General features: G+C 43.0%; 1 protein-coding gene across 4 annotated transcripts in view; it reads right to left on the reverse strand.

Annotated features, from left to right (window-relative positions):
• Positions 1–5924: 5924 nt before the first annotated feature.
• PIK3R1 (phosphoinositide-3-kinase regulatory subunit 1) overlaps positions 5925–22310 on the reverse strand; it is a gene marked incomplete at both ends in the record, with an annotated part of 74247 nt that continues 57861 nt past the window's right edge. For 2 of the 4 annotated variants that reach the window (XM_079702294.1, XM_079702293.1), the window contains 9 exons: positions 5925–6114; positions 7209–7379; positions 8084–8152; positions 8251–8427; positions 8637–8779; positions 9496–9621; positions 9870–10050; positions 10159–10257; positions 10818–10920. In XM_079702294.1, the coding sequence (XP_079558420.1) occupies positions 5925–6114; positions 7209–7379; positions 8084–8152; positions 8251–8427; positions 8637–8779; positions 9496–9621; positions 9870–10050; positions 10159–10257; positions 10818–10920 (1259 nt within the window). Of the gene's footprint in view, positions 6115–7208; positions 7380–8083; positions 8153–8250; positions 8428–8636; positions 8780–9495; positions 9622–9869; positions 10051–10158; positions 10258–10817; positions 10921–12340; positions 12447–14364; positions 14381–22310 lie in introns of those variants that run through there. The other 2 variants (XM_079702296.1, XM_079702295.1) reach the window with 2 other exon arrangements.

The raw sequence follows: 22310 nt of genomic DNA on the forward strand, positions 1-22310 counted from the left end.
ACCTTACTTCACAGGTATGGAGTTGGAGGTCTAGATAGGTAAACGGAGTTGCTCAAATTCCCATCGCTGGTTAAAGAAAGAGCTAAGACCCAGCTAGGCCTTCCTAAGCTGTAAATGGGTCCATTATCTTTCCTGTATAGAATCTATACTGTGAACACAAATTATGTCATAAAGTAAAATATATATCACTCATTAATAGTAGTGGCTTTTAATTAAAATACTAGAAGTACTATTTCAACAATCTGGTGATACTAGTGATTCTCAAATTTTAGCATACATTTAAAATCGCCCAGAGAACTTGCTGCAACAGATGGTCTCACTCTGAGTTAGTAGATGGGGCCCTCGAGTAGGCCTTTATAACAGGTTTCCAAGTGGTCCTGATGGTAATGCTGTTAGCCTGGAGACCACACTTTGAGAACCTAGGTGGTCTAAAGCAAACCCATGCCATTTCCTGCTATTTGTTATGTGCCACTTGTATACTGTCCACCAATTGAGAGCCACATGGTTAGATCCCCCAGCAGTAAGAGCAACTAGTGAACTTTTCTCTGACCTTCCTAGTGCCTTTTCCAGCACTTGCTTAGGGGTGGAGAGCTCTGGCTTGAGTCAGACGGCCTAGGTGCTCTATCCTGTGTTCTAATGGCTGCATGATCTTGGATAAGTCGCTTAGCCTCAGTGCTTCAGTTTCCCCATTTGTAGAACGGAGATATTGTCTTCTAACTCACAATTGTGGAAGGATTAAATCAGATAACACATAAAAAGAGTTTAAATGAACAATAATCACTTGGTTTATTAATCAGAGACCAGTCAGGAAAAAAGAAATGACTCTAGCACTTAAAGAAAGAACTGAATAAAGAGGATTGGTTACTCAGGTGATGGAAGGACCAGAGGTTTAGCAACAACAGAACCAGAGGTTTAGCAACAACAGAAAGCTGCAACTACCCCTTGGCTTAGAATAAAAATGGGAGGAGGTACTGTTGCCAGAGGAACAGAGAGGGAGAGAGGAGCATTGTAGGGCTGCTCAGATTCCAAAGAGTCTTTCTGGCAGGAACTGGAGCCACAGGGGAGATTCACTACCTAGAAGCCAGAGGGCAAGAGACCCTGAGTATATAATTCTCTGTGATACAGAACAGAGCAGGGGAAAAGCAGGAAATGAATCTCAAGAGTTACTCCTCTACACGGTATATTAGTCATTGTTGCCATGACTGTAATTACTTATGTGCCCCTCTCATCGCCATCACTAGACCATGCCTTCGTGTCTAGGACCCTCACTGTGCTTAGGTGTTGAGTGCCATGTACATGTGAAGTGGCCTCATTATAAATTTATTCAGCAATCAAAACAGGTGGGAAAGTTATTTTAGATTAAGAATGGTTTGCATATATTGACTAGAGTGTGAAACCAGAATCTGTAGTGAATCTTTGTTCCCTGTCTAGAACCCCATGTCACTCCTCTGCCTGCTGCACAGTGCCTCACAGTGTCCCTGCACTGTGCCTGTTTCAAACACGCAGCCTGTAGAACAGAGAGACAAAGCCAGATACCTTCACTAACCATAGTTTGTAGAGAACAGTTCTGAAGGTTTGGGGCTGGATGGTGAAGGGGAGGGATTGAGGGACAGTGGATATCACATTTTTTTGGAGCAAGAACATGCCTTGCAATGACATCACCTAGAGCTACTTCTTTTCATCATTAAGGATATAGTGAAATGATGTAAATGACACTGAGCCATGATTCATGTGTTCTTCTCACTTGACAAAAATGAGATAATGTAATGACAGTGAAAGGGGGTGGGTGGGAGACTACAGAAGGAGAAGCAACATTATTAACCGAAAGAGCAAGGCAACATATGTCTTCGGTGATCACTGAAATTTCAAACCATAACCTAAGTTTCAAAACAAACTTTATTCTGTTTGAAGACCTAATACAATGCATTAAAGCAACTTAAAACAACAAGACATAGCTCCATTGAATCTATAGCTTGAACAAATGTCAAGGAGGCACAGTCCCCCCGCCCCCCCACCCCAGGTGCCTTGTAAAGGCAAAATTACAACTGACCATGACATCCTCCCTCTCGTCAAAAGACCAACTTTATTTTAACAATGTCATAGAAACAGATTTGTAAAAACATCGAAGAGATCGTAGCTTTAAAAAATACACACATATAAATGAGTTTTTTTTGTTTGTTTTGCCTTTTTTTTTTCTTTTTTTTAAATAGCAGCATCCTGGGCAGCTAATGCTATCTCATGGTGACAAGTTCAAAGTTAAGTTGGTTAGTGTTTCCAATGAACCCAAATTTGTTCATAATACTAGTAATTTATACTAGTAATTTATATAACTAGATTTCTAAAAAATAAGAATTTGGCATTTCAGAACTTTGTCCCATGTGAGGCATTGTGCTATAAACTGCCCCTTTCTTAAATGACCCTGAACTCAAATTTCAGGGTCTGCTCTCCAACTGACTTGGATACCATGCATAGCAAAAGCACAGTTGTTAGAACCAGCAGAATTTTTCTCCCAAAAAGGAACATCAGTAGGACTTCCCAAACACGTTACTAGTTCATAACCAGCTATATGACAAAGCAATTGTTCCCCCACAGTGACAGCTCACATAAACACATTTTGACTTGACACACTGAAAACGAGGATTTCCAAGTTCAGCGAGTCACATAGACCAGCTACCCAAAAGGAGTAACTTTTAAACAACAGAAACAAGCCAAAGAATTATGAACTTCTTCTCACTTCACTTGCAAACACTTTTCACCTTTATAAGACAAAACAAAGCAACTTCAAAGGGAAAAAAAACCCATACACACATACAAGAATTGTACTAGACATTGGCTTGTTATGTACTTGAACTCAATGACTGTGGATCTGTTTTGGCTGAAAGGTGTACTGGAAACACAGTCCATGCACATATACATATATACATATATCGAGGGCCGTGAAGTCGTCAGGTGTTGCAGACACAGGCTTTTTGCCTTTTCAACATGGTTATGATTTTTCCCTCATGTATTATATCAGATCCCAATGCTCCCAATTCTAGAGCCCCATCACAGCCTCTCTTCAGCTTAGCTTCTGGCTTTTATCTTCAGGATGCTGCGTTGGGTGGGGAAAATCAATGCATGGATGTAAGCATGTATCAGGAGGGCCTCTGCTGTATCCATCCCTAATCATAAGCCGCTCAGTGTGGTTAGGAGATGAATGATTGGACTCGGAGCCCTGCTGGTCAAATGTCTACAAGGACAGATGTGATGGCATGCCACACGCTGTCAGAAGGGTACTGGGCACAGGCGTAGCATCATAGGTAAGTTGTGACTCACGGTGACAGGAAACAGTGAATCCTGCCTTTGCTGGTCAAAGAAAAACCTATTGCATTTCTGCTCATGAGATGCAGAAATAAGGCAAGTGCCTAAATACCATGCCATCTTGTGAAGTGGTGAAGCAAAAACATAGACAGAATGGTAGCTTTTTCATGCAATATTCCATCTCAGATCTTATATTTTAAAAATTCAAGTTCCTTAATAGCATACATGGATGTGCTACTAAAAAAACCACCAAACCTAGTTGATAAACTACTAGTAACTAATGGTTGGGCTTCGGTATGACATGGAAGGATAGGTGTAAAGGAGACACTCAGAGAATAAAACCAGGGGGAATCATCAATTGTCTGGCGATGCGAGGGAGATGGTCAGGTCAGTACAGTCAAGTTTGAGGGCTGACAGTCCGGCTGTAAGACTGACTATTGCTATTGATATGAGTAGCTTCATGTAAAAAGGAAAAAAAAAAAAACAACATTCTACAGTTGATTGAGTCAGCCACTAGACTGAGTCTTTCAAAAGAATTTTAAAAGGAACAACATTAAAGAACAAAACGAAACCCCCTTACCCCCAGTAGTTGAAGGAAAGAGAAATAAAGCTGTGGTGAATCTAATATTGAGCAAGGAAAACTGAAGTTGTTAAGACTCCATTTTAATCTCCCCATTATTCCTCCCAACACAGGTACAGTTCCCACTGAACCCAAAGGCTTTTGCATATGTAAATAGGGGAGAGAGCTCTCTTGCTGTTGCCTTCAGTTGGAAAGAATACTCTAACAAGTCCTTCCTTTTCCCCACGGTGAAGTGTAACACATACAATTGTTTGGGTGAATGGGGACTGTTACTATGATTCCTACAATGGCCATGACTTGAACAAGCTCCCTACAATCGGGGCAGGAGCGATTATGACCATGTCTATTTGCTTTCTGATCTAAGTTGAATGGAAAGCTAGGAAAATAGCAGATAACCAGATTAAAATATCCTTTCAGATCATGCTTTTTCTACAGTGGATGTTGGTTGGTTGTTAACGGGTAGTCTAATGTTAAAGAGAGACAGGTTTTCTAAATGCAGCAATGATACTTTGAAATCAGTGTTTCCAACAAGGGTGAACACTGCTGCAGGACCCTGCCTGCCTGCCTTCCTTCCTAAGACCTAGCATTCCCATAGGTTTGTAATTGTCATGAGGGTATAGTAAGTAGCAGATCAAAGTGAGAAAAGACTTCACTGTGCAGTGATCCACTTCTCTGTAATCACAAGAAAGAGAAAGTGCATGCCATCCTGCCACCCCTCCCCCCCACCTGTACATCCCTTTGCTACATTCCCCTCCCTAGATTCAAGAAGTTCACAATTCTTTATGAAACAAACATTGCCAGGTACCGTATCTTAAGTCTTGAAACAACATTGTTGAACTCAGCCATACTTTGTCATATTCATATATCTTTCTCTTTTTTTTTATTGAATAAAGCAGCTTTGAAGCTTATCAGGCACTGCCCAACAAAACATTTAGTCCAAAAAAATCTGTTATGAACTTTTTAACCTTGGGCTAACAGCCAAGTACTCTGTACAAGAAAAACTGTAAAATATTTCATAGTTTTAAATCTGAAGCCATTTTTTTTTTTAAACTGGCATCCTGTACATTTCTTCTTTTTAAAAAAAAAGGTAACGAGTAACAAAATGAATATTAACAAAAAGAAAAAAATCAGGGACAGTGTTTTCAAGCAACAAAAATTGGGGCAGGGGAAGCTTATTCTGAAGGTACGTTTAAAACAGGTAACAACCATGAAAATTAAGAATTGCATAGCACTGTGAATTTAGCCTTCAGCACAACAAAACAGAAGCTATTTGGTATTGATACAAATCCATCTATTTGATAGTTAGTCATTCAATATTATGTACATATTTTATATACTAAATGTCACTTTGAAGTCCTATTTTCCAAGCTCCATTTTTCTGTTGGTGGGTTTTCTTGGTTTGTAGAGTTTTAACGAAAACACTTTCTGGCACTTTGCTACAACAGAATTTCCTCTGAACGTACATGAGCGGACGTTCCCCAAACTGTCCCCTGTGAGCGGAAGTGCCTTTCTGCTACATATCGGTTCATTTCGTTAGAAAATGAAATAATCCACAGTGCGATGTGTCTGGGGCCACCGTGCACGGCAACACCCAGGCTGGACCGAGCGACCCCCCAGGCCAGGGCTCGTCAGCCCGTCCCCGCTCCGGTCTCCAAGGTCCCAACTCTTGAGCTGGTAAAGCTTCTGAAAGCACGAACAAGCACCATGGTTAAAGGCCTCTTTGTCCCTGCACGCAGAGATTTTTGCATTTCTTTTTCTCTTGGTGTCGTGTGTGGTTGTGACTTTAAATTAATCCAAAAAACAAAACCAAAAAGAAAGGAAGGCTAATTAAGCACTCCAGACGAGGAATGGTGGTCGTCGCCCAGTGCGAGCCCGCCGCGTATGTGTCTTCCCCTACTGCCTTGTGGTCGAAAGCTCGAGTCACGTCTGAAGATGGGCGGCTGGGTGTCCGCAGCTCAGTTCCCAGGTCGGGCTGCAGGGGAGCCCTGTGCTTGCTGGAGGCCTCGGGGAGCTGAAGGTGAGAAGCAGGCGGGAGGGCGGCCCTTCATCGCCGCTGCTGCGCGTACACCGGGTAGGCTAGCGTGACGTTGAGGGAGTCGTTGTGCTGCACGAGGGACGTGTGTTGGTAGTGGAGCACCAGTTCCTTCAGGGAGCTGTACAGGTTGTAGGGCTCTGCGAAGCCGTAGCCCGTGGCCGTCTTGTTGATGACGCAGTGCTTGACCTCACCGTCCACCCTGCACACGGAGAGAGAGCACAAGGGCCTGGGTGAGCTGGGCCAGGATGAGGCGTTTTTGGTAAAAGCATCGTGAAAATCCCCGAGGCAGGCCAGCCTCCACATGGGGACCAGTCCTGGGGGAGCCCTAGACTCATGGAGTTGTCCCTTACTGGCTGAGTAACTTCAGGAGGTAACCCAGCTTCACTGAGCCACTGGATTGTCATCTTTAGCATGGCTTCAAAGGGAGACAGTAGTAATCTATCTGTAAGAGGGGAGCTTTGAGAAATGAGGCGATGTACGGGAGGGGCTTGCTGGATGCCTAGAACGCGGTGAGCAGGCAACGGGTGGTGACTTCAGCCATTACTATGAGCGCTGCCGCCCAACCAGCGTGGCACCATTACAATTATTAACAGGATTCTTCCTTTCAGGCAGGCCTGGAATCGTCCACATACCTCTCCATCTATTCTCCTGTTCCCTTGTCCTCACTCTAAGTTCTCACTTCTTTCCTGTAGCAATATTTCTCTGCTTACGTGGAGGGAGGTGATGGGCTATAAAATACTTGGAGACCCTGTCTCTCCTAGAGGACATTCACATCTCTGAAATAATGTCAGTGATCCAATCTCACTCTTCAAAGTACCCCCAAACTATTACATAAACAAAGGAAAATAGGCCCTAGGATGGAAATGTCTTCTCTTGGGTGTACTTTATCTCAGGGACAGTGACCATGGTCCTTTCTCTTACTGTTTTAACCTGTCCCTGATGGGGACTTTACCTGTGGGTGGTGCTTCCATGTGGATCACCTCAGATTCTAACTATACGGAAGCCCCCCAGAAAGCAGCAAGTGTGGCTATTTCCATTTGAAAGATGAAAAACAGGACTTCTCCCAAGCCCTAGTCTCCCACCTAAACAGCAGGTTTCTTTCTACTCGACAGCTATTCCAGCCTAGACTTGAAAATATTAGGTCTTATTTCCTCTCCTCCACCGTTGTACTACTGTAACACTCTTAAAGAGTAGAACTTCTCCAAATCCTTGCCCGCACGGTTGGCTGGGTGAATGAATGAAACACCTCCCTGAGATGTCTGACGAGACAAATAATTGGCTGGAGGTACATACACTACGGAGCACGCGTAGCAGCCCTGTTTACTGCTTTCCCGGACAAGAAAAGTGCCATCTCGTTTCCCTCGCAACAGGTTTTCGGCTTTGTTTCGGTTGCTGCTTCCAACATTCCATGTCTTCTCGTCGTGGTGGGGCAAATCCTCATCATCTTCCACCAGCGAATATTGGCTAAAAAGGTAGAAGAGAAGGTTTCTAAATGCAGTACGTGGCAGCCAGCAGCCTGCCGCTCTGAGAAAGGGCCCTCTCCTCACTTCGATCTAGTTCCTTCAAGCAAGTCAGGCCAGCGATTGCGGGTCTGACTCAACCAGCTTCTCTGGCCTGAGTTTCCTCATTGAGTTTAGCCTTCAACCCCCCACCCCGAACAAAGAGTTTTAGTAGCACTAAGTGATACTCTTCCTGTTTTCAAGTCAGTCAGTAGCTATGCTCAGCTACCTGCGGCAGAGAGCAAGGTATTAAACAATCCCGTTTGTCCAGTTTAGATCAGGAAATTGATTGACTAGGAGGAACACCAGTTTTCAAATAATTGAATCGAAACATATACTTAAGCTTTAAAAATATGCTAAACAGGGTTGTCTCCCCCAACACCCCCCCACCCCCCCGCCCACATTGGTCCCAAAATATGTTGGGATTTTCTAGACGGTTCCAGGACATCATCACGGACACAATGTCACTTCAAAGCCCTATGGGGGAAAAGGAAATCTGCATTCTCCTTTGCTAAACTTTCCTTTTTTAAAATTCTGGGTAATGAGACTGATGATATTTTCTCCTACGAGACGTTCCATTCCTCACTTGCTCTGCAAACGAAGCAAGTTGTGCATTTTCCTTAAATGAGAAAACACCCTTGCTACCTCCCATCTGTGCTAACTACTTACTCTTCAGTGTTTTCATTGCCCAGCCACTCGTTCAGCTTCTTCTGCCGAACACCTTTCTGAGTCAACCACCTGGAAAAGAGGTTTAAAAGGAAAATGCATTAAGAGCCTAGCCTTGATTTTTGCAATTACCAATCATGCACGTGCAGGGTTCCACTTGCAGTACATACATCAAGTATTGGTCTCTTGTCTTTCTCAGTTGAATGAGGTCTGGTTTAATGCTGTTCATCCGTTTGTCAATCTCACGATACTCGGCAGCCTGCTTCTTCAAGTCCTCCTCCAATCTCCTTCTGCTGTCGACAATTTCACTGATTCGAGACTTTAACTTTTCATAATTATGCATAATCCTGCAGGCAAGAGAAATGCATCCATAATTACCTGGAGCATCCTGAAAGTTCCCCCAAGGTTGCAGTACTGATTCCCAGCAGTTTTCCTCAGGTAAAGAATGCTTTCTCTCCCTGTCGTTTCACAGAAAGCGAGGTCACCTTTAAACAGTTTAAGAGAATTGTGGTGATCTCTAGCACATGCGCAGTGGAAACCCTCCTGGGTCACCAACCTTTGGATTTCTTTCTCATTGCCTTCACGTTTAAACTTTTCTATGTATTCTTTGCTGTACCGCTCCTGGGTTTGGCACTGTTCTTCAAATATTTTTATGGTTTCATTAAATGCCTCAATAGCTGTTCTTTTCATTTGGATTTCCTGCAACACAATTTTAATAAGACAAGGTCATTCCTTTCACAGAAAAGGCAATTTCTTACGGCAAGACACTACCAGGACATTTGATCGGTGCTGCTATCTGGCAGGCGAGTATTTTGTTAGCAAGGTGGGACTCAAATTCATAAAACCCCTTAAAATAGTATCACAGAAGCACACATTTCCTTTGGAGAATTTTCCCAGTCTATGGAAGATGACTGCTTGACAGTTTTCTACAGTTTTCATCTTTTTAAAAAACAATTCCACTTTATCAGCAGTTTATGCCATCCTGCTCCCTCTGGCGGTCCCAGATACGTGATGGCCTAGAGGAGATTAAAGCCTCTAGGAAAACAAGGCAGTAAATGTAGCCTCAACCCTTTCATAGTAAAGGCATATCAGGGTTAAATCCCCATTTCAGAGATTAGACAAGTCTGTGGAACTTCCAGTATTATTAGCTTTCACTCTAAAAAGAATTCTTCAATCTGCAGTTATGCCAATCCAACTTAATTTATTATTCTGATACGTACACAGGCTTCATTTAAAAGGTTTATAGTAAGTAATTATTAGAATAATCAACGATTCACAAATCAATGATCTCCCCACTTTATTAATGGCAAAAACTCAACCTTTTAAATTGTTTTTCTGAAGCTGAATATAACACGCATTAGCTTCTAGTAACTAAGAGCTCTACAATTTTAATGTGATTTTCACAGAAAACTCACCTGGGAAGTACGGGTATAATCTTCATATAATCTGTCATATTCCCGACTTTTTTCTTGAAATTGAGTGTTATATTCATGTAATTTTTTCCCTACAGCTTCAATATTATCTTCTTTGACAACTTGATCCTGGAAGGATTAGAAGAAAATGGAAAAAATATAAATTCAGTTGATAAGGTACTTATCTGACATGGGAAAAATCCTCAAACAATGGTCATTTATTTTGTGAAAGTATTTTATTGAGCCACTATACACTTGTGATCACAAAGTTACAGTTTGAACGTTTTTCAAGCGTGATTACATGCAATTCATCTGCTTCAAAATATTTTCTAAACATTAAGTATCTTTTTAAAATATTAACATGAGTATGTGATTACCTGTTGGTATTTGGATACTGGATAAAGTAATTTCACATCCAGTTTGGGATTATACTGAGCTAGAGATTCATTCCGGTAGTGGTTTATTAGTTCAACCACAGAGTTGAAGGTTAATGGGTCAGAGAAGCCATATTTCCCATCTCGGTGAAATATTTTGATTAATTTGTTATTTCCTCCTTTCCTGCAAATGCAATATAAAAATAATGGCATTAAAATTCTCTTTTAAAAAAAAAAGCATGTTCTCCCATCACCTTTAACACGCCAATTTTAGCCACACGCCCTAACTTACCTTAGTGTAAGAGTATAATCACCATGCATTTTAGTAGACGCGTCTCGTACCAAAAAGGTCCCATCAGCTGTATCTCGAAGTTTTTCATTCACTTCTTCCCTGAAGTGAAAAGAACATGAGACAATGCTCACCTAGTGGATTTGGTGATTCTCGTGTTACATTTTCTTAACTGTATTTTCAGAGCTTAAGAATTAACACACAAGTCACTCTGACAAATCAGCACAGAAAGTCGTGACCCCCAAAAGGTTTCCTCCCAACTCTTCATCCCCCTCAAAAAAAAAAAAAAAGAAAAAAAGCTTAGACTAGAAATGCCACTTTAAGCTGATAACATTAATTCTTAGAGTTTTTGTCTAATAAAGAGAGTGACTTTACACTCTGCCTTGAGGCAGTGCCACTTCACCCTGCTGCCCCCCTGACAGCTCTGTCAGTAATGAAACTTCTCGGGTATTTAATTTCCTGTGGCATCCAGCACCCACAATTCCCCAGAGCTCAGTGACTTCTGTGGTCGTCTTTGGAAGGGAACCAACTGTGCTTCATGCTTATGTTGGATGATAGCCTAAAAATGGAACTTAGCAAGCTGGTGCGTTTTTGCTTTTCTTTCTCTTCATCTAAAACTCCCTAGCTCTGGTGAAAAACTCAAAGAGTCTCTGTAGCCTTACCTCGAAATATCTCCCCAGTACCATTCAGCATCTTGTAAGGACATATTGTTATTCATACCGTTGTTCGCTACAGTAGTGGGTTTTGGTGGTTTAGGAGGCAGTGCTGCAGATGAAGGAGAAAGAAAAAGTTTTTGCAGTCCCAACTACAAATAAACCTTTAGAAGTCGACCCAAGTTCCTTTAAGTAACATTTTCAACTGTGAAACACAGCAATAATGCAGGAGTCTGTGAACCTTTTCTTAAAAAAAAAAAAAAATCAGAAATCTTTTTGACTACAGACCATAATTGAAAAAAAGAGAAGAGCTTAGAGACCAACAAATAAAAAAATGGGCTGGCCATGTGAATGAATTTCAAAGTAAATCCAGAGTCAGTCACAACATTTTCTACTTTCAGGTTTGAGTTGAATTAAAGTTTCATATCTGGTCAAATCTATCTAAAGTAAGAGACCACAAAGAGAATAGCAGGAGGAATCACATGGCTTGGTTTTAATTTCCTCTTATTTAATTATAAAAGACAAATTTGGTTTCTGTCCTCCACAAATGCTGCTGTGGTAATAAAAAAGCTCATCTACAGGAATGTGTTTTAAGAGGCGGAATTGGGTTTCTCTAATCTTAGTATTTCAGGCACTGTTCTGCCAAAAGCCACTTTAAGAAACTCCTCTGTGACCTCAATCTCTTTAGTATTCATGATAATATTCTATTGGATAACTGTGCTCTATATTATGCCAAGAGTGATTAAAAACCATATCCCTCTTCCTCAATGTCAAATCAGTATTCATGTACCAACTGGTGACAAATAAAGAAAGACTGCAGTGTTTCTGAATTTCTTAATTGGGAGGAAGGCGAAAATAATTGAGAAAGCAAAATAAGTCTAGGATGTCTAGCTAAATTCTAAGTCATAAGTTTTCAAGCACTGTTATTATTTTAAGCAAAAATTATTTCAGGAGTCTAGCAGGTATATTTTATAAAGACCGAGACTCAGTAATGGGAAGCCAACTTCTCTCATTGCAGTATCTTAATAGAAGAGAGAGCAGACAGAGTCTCAACATTTGATTCAGAATAGTTTCAGGGCACCTAGAACTGAGTTGCAATCACTGCTACATTTGATAGCAGCACTGGTACATGCTTTCTAAAGTACCGAGTGTTATCACTGCAAAGTGCCACACTGTCCTCATCCACTGTCAACAGAGAAAGCAGCACCAAGGTTGCATCCTTTTAATTAAAGGAACGACATACAACAATATAACCCAAACAGCAAATGAGCTCGAGTAACAAAAGACACCAGTGAAAAACTGGAATCCAATTTATATCCATTCAACTAAGAATAAGCATTTACCCCACACAGCCTGACTTGCTTCCACAGGCAGTCAAACCATTTGTTTCATTTTCACGCTACGAGCAAACTCATTAAATTAGAACAAATGAATAAAAACAGACATCCAAAGAGGAGCTGTTAACCGTAGTTGTCAAAAAAATTAAATGCCACAACATTAACCAGCTTTCTACAAGAATACTGCAGTATTACCTGGTGGATCCATTTCTATATAAAACATCAAGTCTGTGCCACAATTTATATCTGGCTTAGCATATTCTAAATCCAGGTCTTCCATATTCCAAACAGTGTTGTACATTTGTGCGAGAGTTTCCTTGGCTGAGCTCAGTTATAAGAAAAGAGTCCGGCTTTCTTTGTAATGGTGTCTTGGAATTCATTTCAAAACCTATAAGGGGCTGCACTGTAACCTATGACATCACACACCCCAGCCAATCAAGTCAGAAAAATGTCACCAGACCACTCCTGCTTCATCATTTCTCTTCTCTACCAGCCTTAACACAGCCCCAATCTCACGAAGATCCTACATTTAACAGAACTGCAATGTATACACGCTCTTCGTTTCAAAAAGGTGCTTAATCTGACTGTTCTTCTCTAGCAGTGAGTTTTCTAATTCCTTTTTTATTGCTCCGTGCAGCATGGTACGCTCCGCTCTTGGCAGGTTGACAAAAGCTGATACGCTGCGGCACGTAGCTTTTTTTTTTTTCCCCCTAGTGCATCTGGGTTTATAGATAGCCCGGTCATTTCTTGGTTTAAAAATCTTACAAAGGCGTCCAAATAGTATACTCAAGATATATTTTACAGTCCTAAAATGCCTCCGATATATATTAAAAGCAGGAAGGATCAAGAACTCTGGATATTTAATTTCAGTCCTCCATAATTCACTGCAAACTCAGAACTTATACACCGTCACAAACGTGCTACATTATAGAAAGCAAAATGAAAAAAATGTAGAGGCAAAAATCTCAAACACTGCAGTTAAAACTATAGAATATGGAATGAAAAATCCAAAAAAAAGAGAGGCCATACATCAGAATGCACAGTACAGGCAGAGCTATCTTTGCTAAGTATTTCTCACTGATGAGCCCATCTTCAGATTTACTGGGCTAAATACTGCTTGGGGGGGGGTGATGTAATCACTTGTGTGTGTGTGTGCGGAGGGGGGGCTTTTGTCCCCTCCATCTCAAATGCCTCCCTTTGGGAAGAAATGTTATTATTCCTTCTTAGCAGTATTTATTTAATGTGAAGAAACCAATTCCCCTATAAATCTAAATTAATGTTAGTTCTCCTACAGTGAGAGGGGAGGAAGGGAGAAAAGGTTCCCCCCACCCATGTAAATGTAGTTAATTTAAAAAACTAGAGTGGGCTGTGTGATCTACGTACATGTGCATGTCACATATTTCTGCGACAATTTAAAGAACACAGAAGCCCTGGAAATTTATTCTTAGATGTTCTGTCAAATTTGGAATCATAAAATATATAGAAATAGAGCAAAGGCAAGACAGCCTCTGAGCACTGTTCACGTGTCTCTCTTCCAGTTTAATTCAGTTTCCCACTAAGGAGAAGGCAGATTCAACCTATACCTTCCCACCCTCTCCCACTCCCAGGCTCTCTTTGCCTAAAGGTTGAAGTAACCCTAAATGCAAAGAAAAATGGTGGTGGTGGGGATATGTCCTCAGAAAAGATTCAGAAAAAAAAAAAATCTTAATTTAATAAAAATGTTGACCCAAGTCCTCCCAGCAGCTGTGGACAGCGCGACAGCCCGGAGGGAACCTGTCCCCCATGCCTTTGGGAGCACTTGGTGCAAACCGGTCCTGCTGCTGGAACCCATGTGGTAGACCCCGGGAGGAGGGCAGGGAGACAGGTGACTTTCCACGTCTCTCCCAGGCCTGGCCAGGCCCCAACTTCCAGACCAGCACTTGGTAATTTCCTCCTTCCCCATTTCCAGCCGAAGCCCCATCTCTCCCTCACATTGTGCCCCTCGAGGAAATGGGGGAGTGTCTCCCCTAATCTCTCATCTGCCCTCCCCAGGCAGCGCTTACTATCTCTCCCTCTCTCCCTGACACACACACACACACACACACACACACACACACACACACACACACACACACACACACACACGAAGACAAACTGCAGAAATGAACCTTTCAGAGAAGTCCCCCAAAACAGTGAAACAGCCAAGGGGCAGAGCAGTGCCCAAACGAAAGGCAACTTACTTTGCAGGTTATGCATTTCACCGGTTTCCCTTAGAAATGCCTGTATCCGACAATGGAAAAAAAAAAAAAAATCCAAAAAGCGATTCCTCCAGCCTGTGCGGCGCAGGACCCCGAGGCTCGCACGCGCCGCCGGCAGCAGCGCAGCTCAGCGCCCGCCGCCCGTGCAGAAGCCGAAGCCGGCTGCGCGCCGGGGCCGAGGCTGCGCCGGGGAGGGAAGGAGCCCAGGCGCTCGCACGTCCCTCTCAGATAACGATCGCGGCTTCATGATTAACTTGGGCAGGTTCAAATATTTGCTGAGCTAGGGATTTCGGGTGGGGGAGGGGAGCCCAAGTCCAAGTCGAAGTTGTCATCATCGTTAACAAGTGGCCAGTGCCAGCCCGGGTCCTCCTCCTCCTCCTCGCCGAGGAAGTGAGAAGGCCATTGTCAGGGGACCTAAAATAGGCTCTCGAACAGGCTGCGGCGGCGCGCGGCTCGCAGGCTCGCGGGGCTCAAGTGGCCACAGTGCAGCGAGGCACTAGGCGCTGCCAAACACAGGAAGTGGCTGAGCTAGTTCAGCAAAAAATAGAATCAAAGCCTTGCTTGTAAAGGCCTGAACCTCTCAGAGCTGCCCAGAACACCGTGCCTTGCTCGCGTCCACCTCCTCCCACATACCAGCACAGACAGCCCCGCAGGTGTCACAGGAGAGCCCGGCGGAGCCACCCTGCAGGGAACAGGTTTACAAACGTTTCCCAGGAGGAGGCTCCTAGGGAAGAGTATTGCGCCTCGGCATGGGTACACTAAGCTCTATTGTATTAAAAATACACTCCAAGATAAAAACTCTACTCTGCAGCTGTTTGTATGAAGTCAATTTCAACTCCTGTTAAAATGGCCATAAAAGGTCTGTCTGCATGAGGTTGGTGCAGATGCTACATGGAGCAAAGGACAGGAGGGCAAGGAGAATGGCACACCTTTCTAGAGGAATTTTTTCCCCCTTTATTCGAAAAAGTTGCAAGGAACCAAACTTAGGACTGTTGGCTACTATTTAAAGAACTAAAATTTGGCCAAAGAAAATTTCCACTCACATCAGCATAGACGGCTTTACTGTTATCCCAAGAACCTTAACTCAATGTAAAATCACAAAATCACTAGCTTTAAAACCAGAAAAAAAATTTAGAGATCACTTCAATTCCCTCATGCTACAGACACACACACACACACACACACACACACACACACGTACGCTTCTCACCCAGAATGAAGTGGTTTGCATAATACTATATAGCACTAGGACCAGAACCCAGACTTCTGATGTTTGGTCCTAAACTCCTTTTTCTCCACTCACTTGCCCTGCTCTCTACTTCCCTCTGCCAGAGAAAGTAAAAATTAACAAGTGAAACTGAAGTTAGTTTCTTTTAAGCCCCATGCAAAAAATTTCACACCTACAACAAAACTTCTTCTGTTTTCTATTTTTAGTTTAATTTTTTTAAAAAAAAGCTGCTTTCTAATTATCTTTGAAGAAACACAGGTTCTGTCTATAATACCCTCAGACTCTGTATGACTAGGTGACTCAAAGGTCACATGCAGTGACAAAGGAAGATCTAGGTGCTGACACAAGAGTCCACACAGGCAGGAACCAGCTTCAGAATTACTTGCAATATCTGGGAAGTGCTGCTACACTCACAATGAAAGCGATTTTACAAGCTCTCCTTTGGTGCAATTGAGGTAATACGGAACACCTACTTTTCCAATTGGGAAAAAATGGGTCTGTAAGTGAATAGACTCAGCTCCTGCCAGCTGATCACAGACACAGGGTTAGTTCACAGAATACCCTTGCCTCCTGAGCTGCATAATCTTGCCCTACTTTAAAAAATAGTCTTTCTAAAGCTGGGAACCTTGGAAACATCAGTCACTTAAGCATACCTGTCTGGATTCACAGGATATGTCATGTCAAAACCTTCTAAGGTTAAAGTGTTCTCTAGTCTGACAGTCTATTTCCCGTTTCAGAAGAAAATTATCTACTGGGAAGTGGCACACTCTCTACTTAGAGAAAGTCTTAAAATAGATTTGAAAACTTTGCTTCAAATTTCTCACAATATGTACAATCATTTACCCTAGAAGTTCTATTATATTACTCAAAGTGTGAGCCGTCTTTTCCCAATTTTAGTCAATTTAGTGATCTGCAAAACACATGCTCTTCATTAGCTTAAAAAGGGAGCCCTCTGCTGGTAGAACAGAATCAGTAACTTCTGCTCCACAGAAAACAATCAACTTTCTGTGTATTTCATACATCTCCCCCTATGTCCAGAAGTTCACACAAAATAAATATAATTGCCCAACTGTCACTTAATCTATATGATTCACTAAGAAATCACTAATAAATTAAATGCACAGATGTCATAACAACCTTGGAAATATTTTTCACATGCCTGCTAATAAGCTCTTGTAAGAAAACTTGTATTTTAATTTCTGAAACCCAAAGCCTAGTCTACCATACTGGAAAACTTACATAATTGAAAACTATCTTTACCTTCTAGATTCTTCAAAACACTAAGTCTTACTACTTTCCTCTCTCTCAAAGTTTTGCAACACTCATTTCAGAAGCAAAATGAGGCCACGTGTCACTTCTCAGCAGGTGTGATCTAGTCAGGAAAATGTCCCTTAATCATTAAAATAGTGCGAAAGTTACAGACTGAACACTGTATCTCATACGTGCCCATCACCAGCAAGTAGCAAATGCTCCACGAGCAGCTTTCATCCTGCACAGCTTCTTAAATGGTTTTTTGTCAAGGGCCACGATTTATGAACAAAAGCCCATTTGAAAAAAAGCCCATTTGAGAAAAAAAATAAATGAGCCAAAATCTTCTTTTAGGGATTAAATTAATGCCTCCTTTCATAATTTTAACTTAAGACAACTTAGGCCAGAAGGGCCCTTCAGGATGATGCCAATTCTTTAGTCCACATCCAGGGCTCTTAATGACCCTGCACGAAGAAAAATGTCCATTTGAATTTATAAATAAACTCAGGTTTACAGATGCATAAAAGTGATACATTCTACAAAGTATCTGAAAAGGTGCACCCATTGCTTAGCAGAAAAAAGGATCCCTTCTCCACAATTTCCCTCTCAGATGTCCCTTGAGGGAAAGAGAAGGCTGCACTGTGAAAACAAAAGTAAAACTGAACTATACCCTCCAATACGTGCTCCTGTTCAGAGCGCAAATAAAACTGGGCTATAGCCTCCAATACGTGCTCCTGTTCAGAGCACAAATAAAACTTCCTGTTTTTCGGCAAAACCTGGTACACACCTTGCCTGCTTACTCCTGCCCCTGTAAACACGTGCAGATTTTTCAAACTTTCACTTCTCACCTTTGAAACAACCTTCTGATGTCAGACCACATTTTAAACCCAATAAAAACTAAATCAGAGAAAAGTAAAACTCTTTGAAAGTCATTTCCTTCTACCTTAGTGCTTGCTTTAGTCTTGGTTGCAAACCAAGCCCAGAGCATTTAAAACAAGATTCATGAATCGGGCTCTTCAGGATGAATGTTTTGCAAATGCACCAGCGGTTAAAAATTAACTCTGACAGGTGTAGACGGGCAGCGGGGAGAAAGAGTCATTTATTTTCCCTCTGGGCTTGAGGGTGCAATATTAGACTTCAATTATGCTACATTAATATTTCTGAATATATCCATGAAATCTGAAATATGTAAATACACTTATAATGGGTTTCATTCAAAGGCACTCAGTGTTAAATGGTCCGTTTTTACCTTAGTTGCCCTATAGAAATCTACTTTAGCGACCTAAGGATCAGTAGGGTAAACGTAACACGAAGTGATTCAAGAAAACCTGCTGTTCAGCTTTAACCCGTTTTAAGACTTTTAGTAACAAAGAGAACAGCAAACTGTCAACCAAGTTCGGAGTGCTTACTCTGTGCTTAGCCTTTCAAACCTTAGTTTCCCTCCCTACAGGGGGAGAAGCCTTCCTTCACAGGTGTGCTGGATGCATTAAATGAGCTGGTGTGTTAGAGAGTTCTTTGAGATTTCATTTGGATGATTATTATGCTGTGCCCAGTTCTACGCTAAGAAGAGCTGAAAAGGAGAAGCCTTTGTCCTTGAGAAATGTAGCTAAGCTGATGAAACTACCAGAACTACAGAACAGTTACGTATAAGAGGACGGGGCGCTTAAGGACATAAATGCAGTGAATGGGTCAAAACCCTGCACATCAAGCAGGGGAGGAGCTCCCTGGGTGCAGATGAAGAGGATGGCACTGTTCGGGACCACTGGGGACGGCTGTGCACTGTGTGCACTGCGTCAAGGCGCCTGGGCAAGGTGCGGGGTCGGGGGGCGGCGGCGCTGGGGCTGGGATCCAGGCGCCTCCACTCCCTGAGTCGCACAGGGAGCAAAGGGCGTCAGACAAAGGCATCCGCCTCCCTCCAAGCAATGCGCCCACGGGGCAGCAACTGCCCACTGAGTGTCCTTTTCAGATCTGCGTTAAGTCCCCTCCAGGCATCCTGAGGCCAGGCTCCGCCGGTCGGGAACATGGGAACGTGGGACCAGTGGGGAGAACGGCCTGGTAGGATTCAGACGGCACTAACCAGGAAGGCAGCTTGAGGACATGGAGCCCTGAATGAGGCCAGCTCCGGCAGGGCCTTAAACACCAGAGCTGACACGACGACACCAAGGACATACTACAGGGTCGTGAGCTTCAGTACCCCTCAACTCATTTGATGCTCATAACCATCCCAGGAGAGAGGCGTTATTCCCATTTCACAGACTGGAACACTGGAAAGGCTGAATGACCTGGTGATGAACTCGGTAAGTAAGCAGCGAGAGTTGGGATTCAAACCCAGACATGACTTGCACTGTTCTTTCTACCGCATGACACACGACGGAGCGACTTGGAGCCTGACCCCCAAAGCTACAACAGTTGCACTGGGGCCCTTTACTATATGTGACCCATAGGTGCAAATATCACCTATTCTTGGGCTACTGCTGGCTGGAAACTTCGGAGGACTTTTTGACTGGACCCTACAGGCAGTCCCGTTGCCCACGAAGGTTCCAAAAGCCCAGGTAGCAGACAGAGCAGCAGCCTGGTGTCTGGGCCGGGTGCCCCCAACCCCGGCGGACCCATTCCGGCTCACACTGGTTGGGGTGGCACCAGGTGAAACCGTCAAGCTCTGTGGTCTTCAGTTTCTTCACGTGCAAACGGAGAGCTGGACAATGCATTCAGCTCTCAAGTGATGCTTTTTATGACGCTGTCCCCTAAAATATTTACTGCTTTTTCAAATCCGGTAAAAATATCAAGCTGTTATTTTTGTCCTTGCCAATTTATTTTGAAGAAATCTTTGAAACTCCTTGAACTGAGATGTTATTTCTCCTTCCCCTTTTCAAATTGTACCTATTCTTCGAAGCCCACTTCAAGTCCTTTTTTTTTCCTATGAGCTTTTCCTGTCTACTAAAAAGTCACCAACCACATCTCTCAAATTCTTTTTATACTTACAGTACACACCCTCCCGCCCAGAATTTAATGAGACGCTGTGTGCTAACGGGTCTTATTGCAACTGACACGCTGCCTCACACATCATTAGTCCTGCCTATCATCTCAAGTTCCAACTGATAACAACTAGAAAAGGTATCTATTGGCCCCATAATAGTCTTGCTTGTCCTCCACCCCCCAAATATCATTCAAGCACTCATTTCTATTCATGACAAAGTTACTGCAAATGGATGATGTACGAGTGTTCCTCGGAGATGCGCCGGTGCTTCCCAGCCCGCTGGGATGAGCACGTGCAGGGGTAATGATTAAAGACTCCATGAAAACATCCCATTCCTACCAGGCCAAAGAAGTCATTTCTCTAACCCAGGGTGCCCTGCTAATCATCTGCACTAGAGCCATTCCTGAATACAAAGGTGTTAATGAGGACACTGTCCTGGGGTGGGTAGTCTGTTTTCACCAGTGAGAGACGCTGAAGCAACCTTTTAATTCCAAAAGTCCCATACGATTTCCAGAATAGTTGACAGAGATCACACAAAGGCGGAAATGCCTCCAACTAGGATTTAAAAATTACTTGGATGCAATTTTTTGGAAGAGGCTACATGTGTTCTGGGATAGTCTAGCAACGTTCAAGGCTTTATGGATCGCTCTTCAACAGAGCTGATGGAACTAATCCATCTGCCTTTGAAACTGATATACCAATTTCTTAGTGGAAGGATGTAGGTAGGGTCTATGACATAGCAAGCAGTCTTAAGTGTGCATTATCAAAACAGATGCAGATGAAGTTTTTCTTAGGTGGAATTAGGCTGAAACTGAGAAAGACGTTTAACCAGTTTACACCAGAAGCAGAAGCATTAAACTCCACCACTGATTCTACTACACCCCGTGTAGCAGACATTCTCGAAAACTCCATGAGATAAATTCGCGTGTGGGTATGTATCAAGCCCTGTCTGGCTTTTAGCTTCCACGTCTCCCCTCTCCAGAGAGCTGGCCACTGAGAAGACTGGGCATCTCCCCCGCCTTCCCTGCACGCAGGGCCCAGCTCTCCCTCTCTCTGAGATGGACCTCCACACGGGTCAGGAGGAAGTGAAAGATCGTGGCTTGATCCTTTGGCCGGGGGTCCTGTTCTGTTCTTGCTGGTCCTCTTCCTTCCCACCCAAGTGATCAGTCTAGGAGTGGGCAGTCAATAAACAGCTCCAGTGCCACGTTCACACCTGCCCCTCTCCCCTCCCCACAGGGTTCTTCTAATCTATCACTGCATCGTTTCCTACTGAGCCCAAAGGCAGCCTTTGAACACCAACACAGAGCTCCCAAATCCATTATCGAGTGACCCAAGCAGTCACACGATACAACACCTTTTGGTCACCCTCTGGGACTCCAGTCCTGGGCCATACTTGTTGACAGGTTTCTCTGATGCGGTTTACAATCCAGGGTATCCCTGTTACATATCCTGCTTTCTGGGATTTGGAACACTTGGAATGAACCAGGCTTGCCTTACGTAGTATTTATGCTGCCACTCTTACCTGTGGATCCCGTATTTTGGATCTGTCGACAGAAGCCCTTCCCAATACCTGTATCATGAGTGGTTACCCATCCCATCCTTTATCCCATCCCTACAGGTGGGTTTTAAGTCTAGGCCCTCACCTCTCTGTCTGCCCCTTCCAGATGCAAACAACGAAGCCTAGCTACGGAACACCTTAATAAAAAGCACAACATAGTCCGCCATTGCATGACTGATATCTGGGTCCCCACGTTTGCTCATACAGAGATAAGTTTGGTAATTTGCATGAGTTACTCATAATAAATAATAAATTCATGATGTTTTAATTAAATTCAAGACATAAATTCAGACTACAAGCAACACCTTCTACTGGTCCTGAAACTCCACTTCACTTCTAGGGCCCTCATCACTTTCTAAACGACCAGCTCACTTTTAACCAGTATACAGCAAAGTAGGGTTGATTAGACTTTCCACAGTAGAGGAAAAACACATCAGTTTAAATGAAATCCACTGCTAACTCGGTCTACATTTCCCGCTTTGTTAAACGGCTAATTGAATGCCAGCCTGCTTTCACAGAAGTGTCTGGCTTGCTCGAACTTGTTGCAGTAGACCCCTAGTTTCATACTACTTGCATTATTAAAAATGTTTATTTTGACAAGACATTTCTCAGCCTACCTGCTTCCAAAAAACACATTCCAAAATACTTTAAATTATATAGTAATTATAAATCCCCTGCTTTGTAAGTACGAGAAAGAAAAACAAAAATGTCAGCAACGAAAATCAACGCCATAATTTATGCAACAACCAGAAGCATCAAGTTAAGGGGGTCGGGGAGGTCTCCCAGCAACCCTCACCTGAAGCCAAGACCATGTAAAATCCACAGATATCAAAAGCTAGATAACACTGACCATATGCGCTGCTGCCCAGCTATTTTCCCCTTAAGTCATAAGGTAACATGTTATTATGGATCTCAAT

Source organism: Hyperoodon ampullatus (assembly GCF_949752795.1).
Source record: "Hyperoodon ampullatus genome assembly, chromosome: 4".
Taxonomy (NCBI): domain Eukaryota; kingdom Metazoa; phylum Chordata; class Mammalia; order Artiodactyla; family Ziphiidae; genus Hyperoodon; species Hyperoodon ampullatus.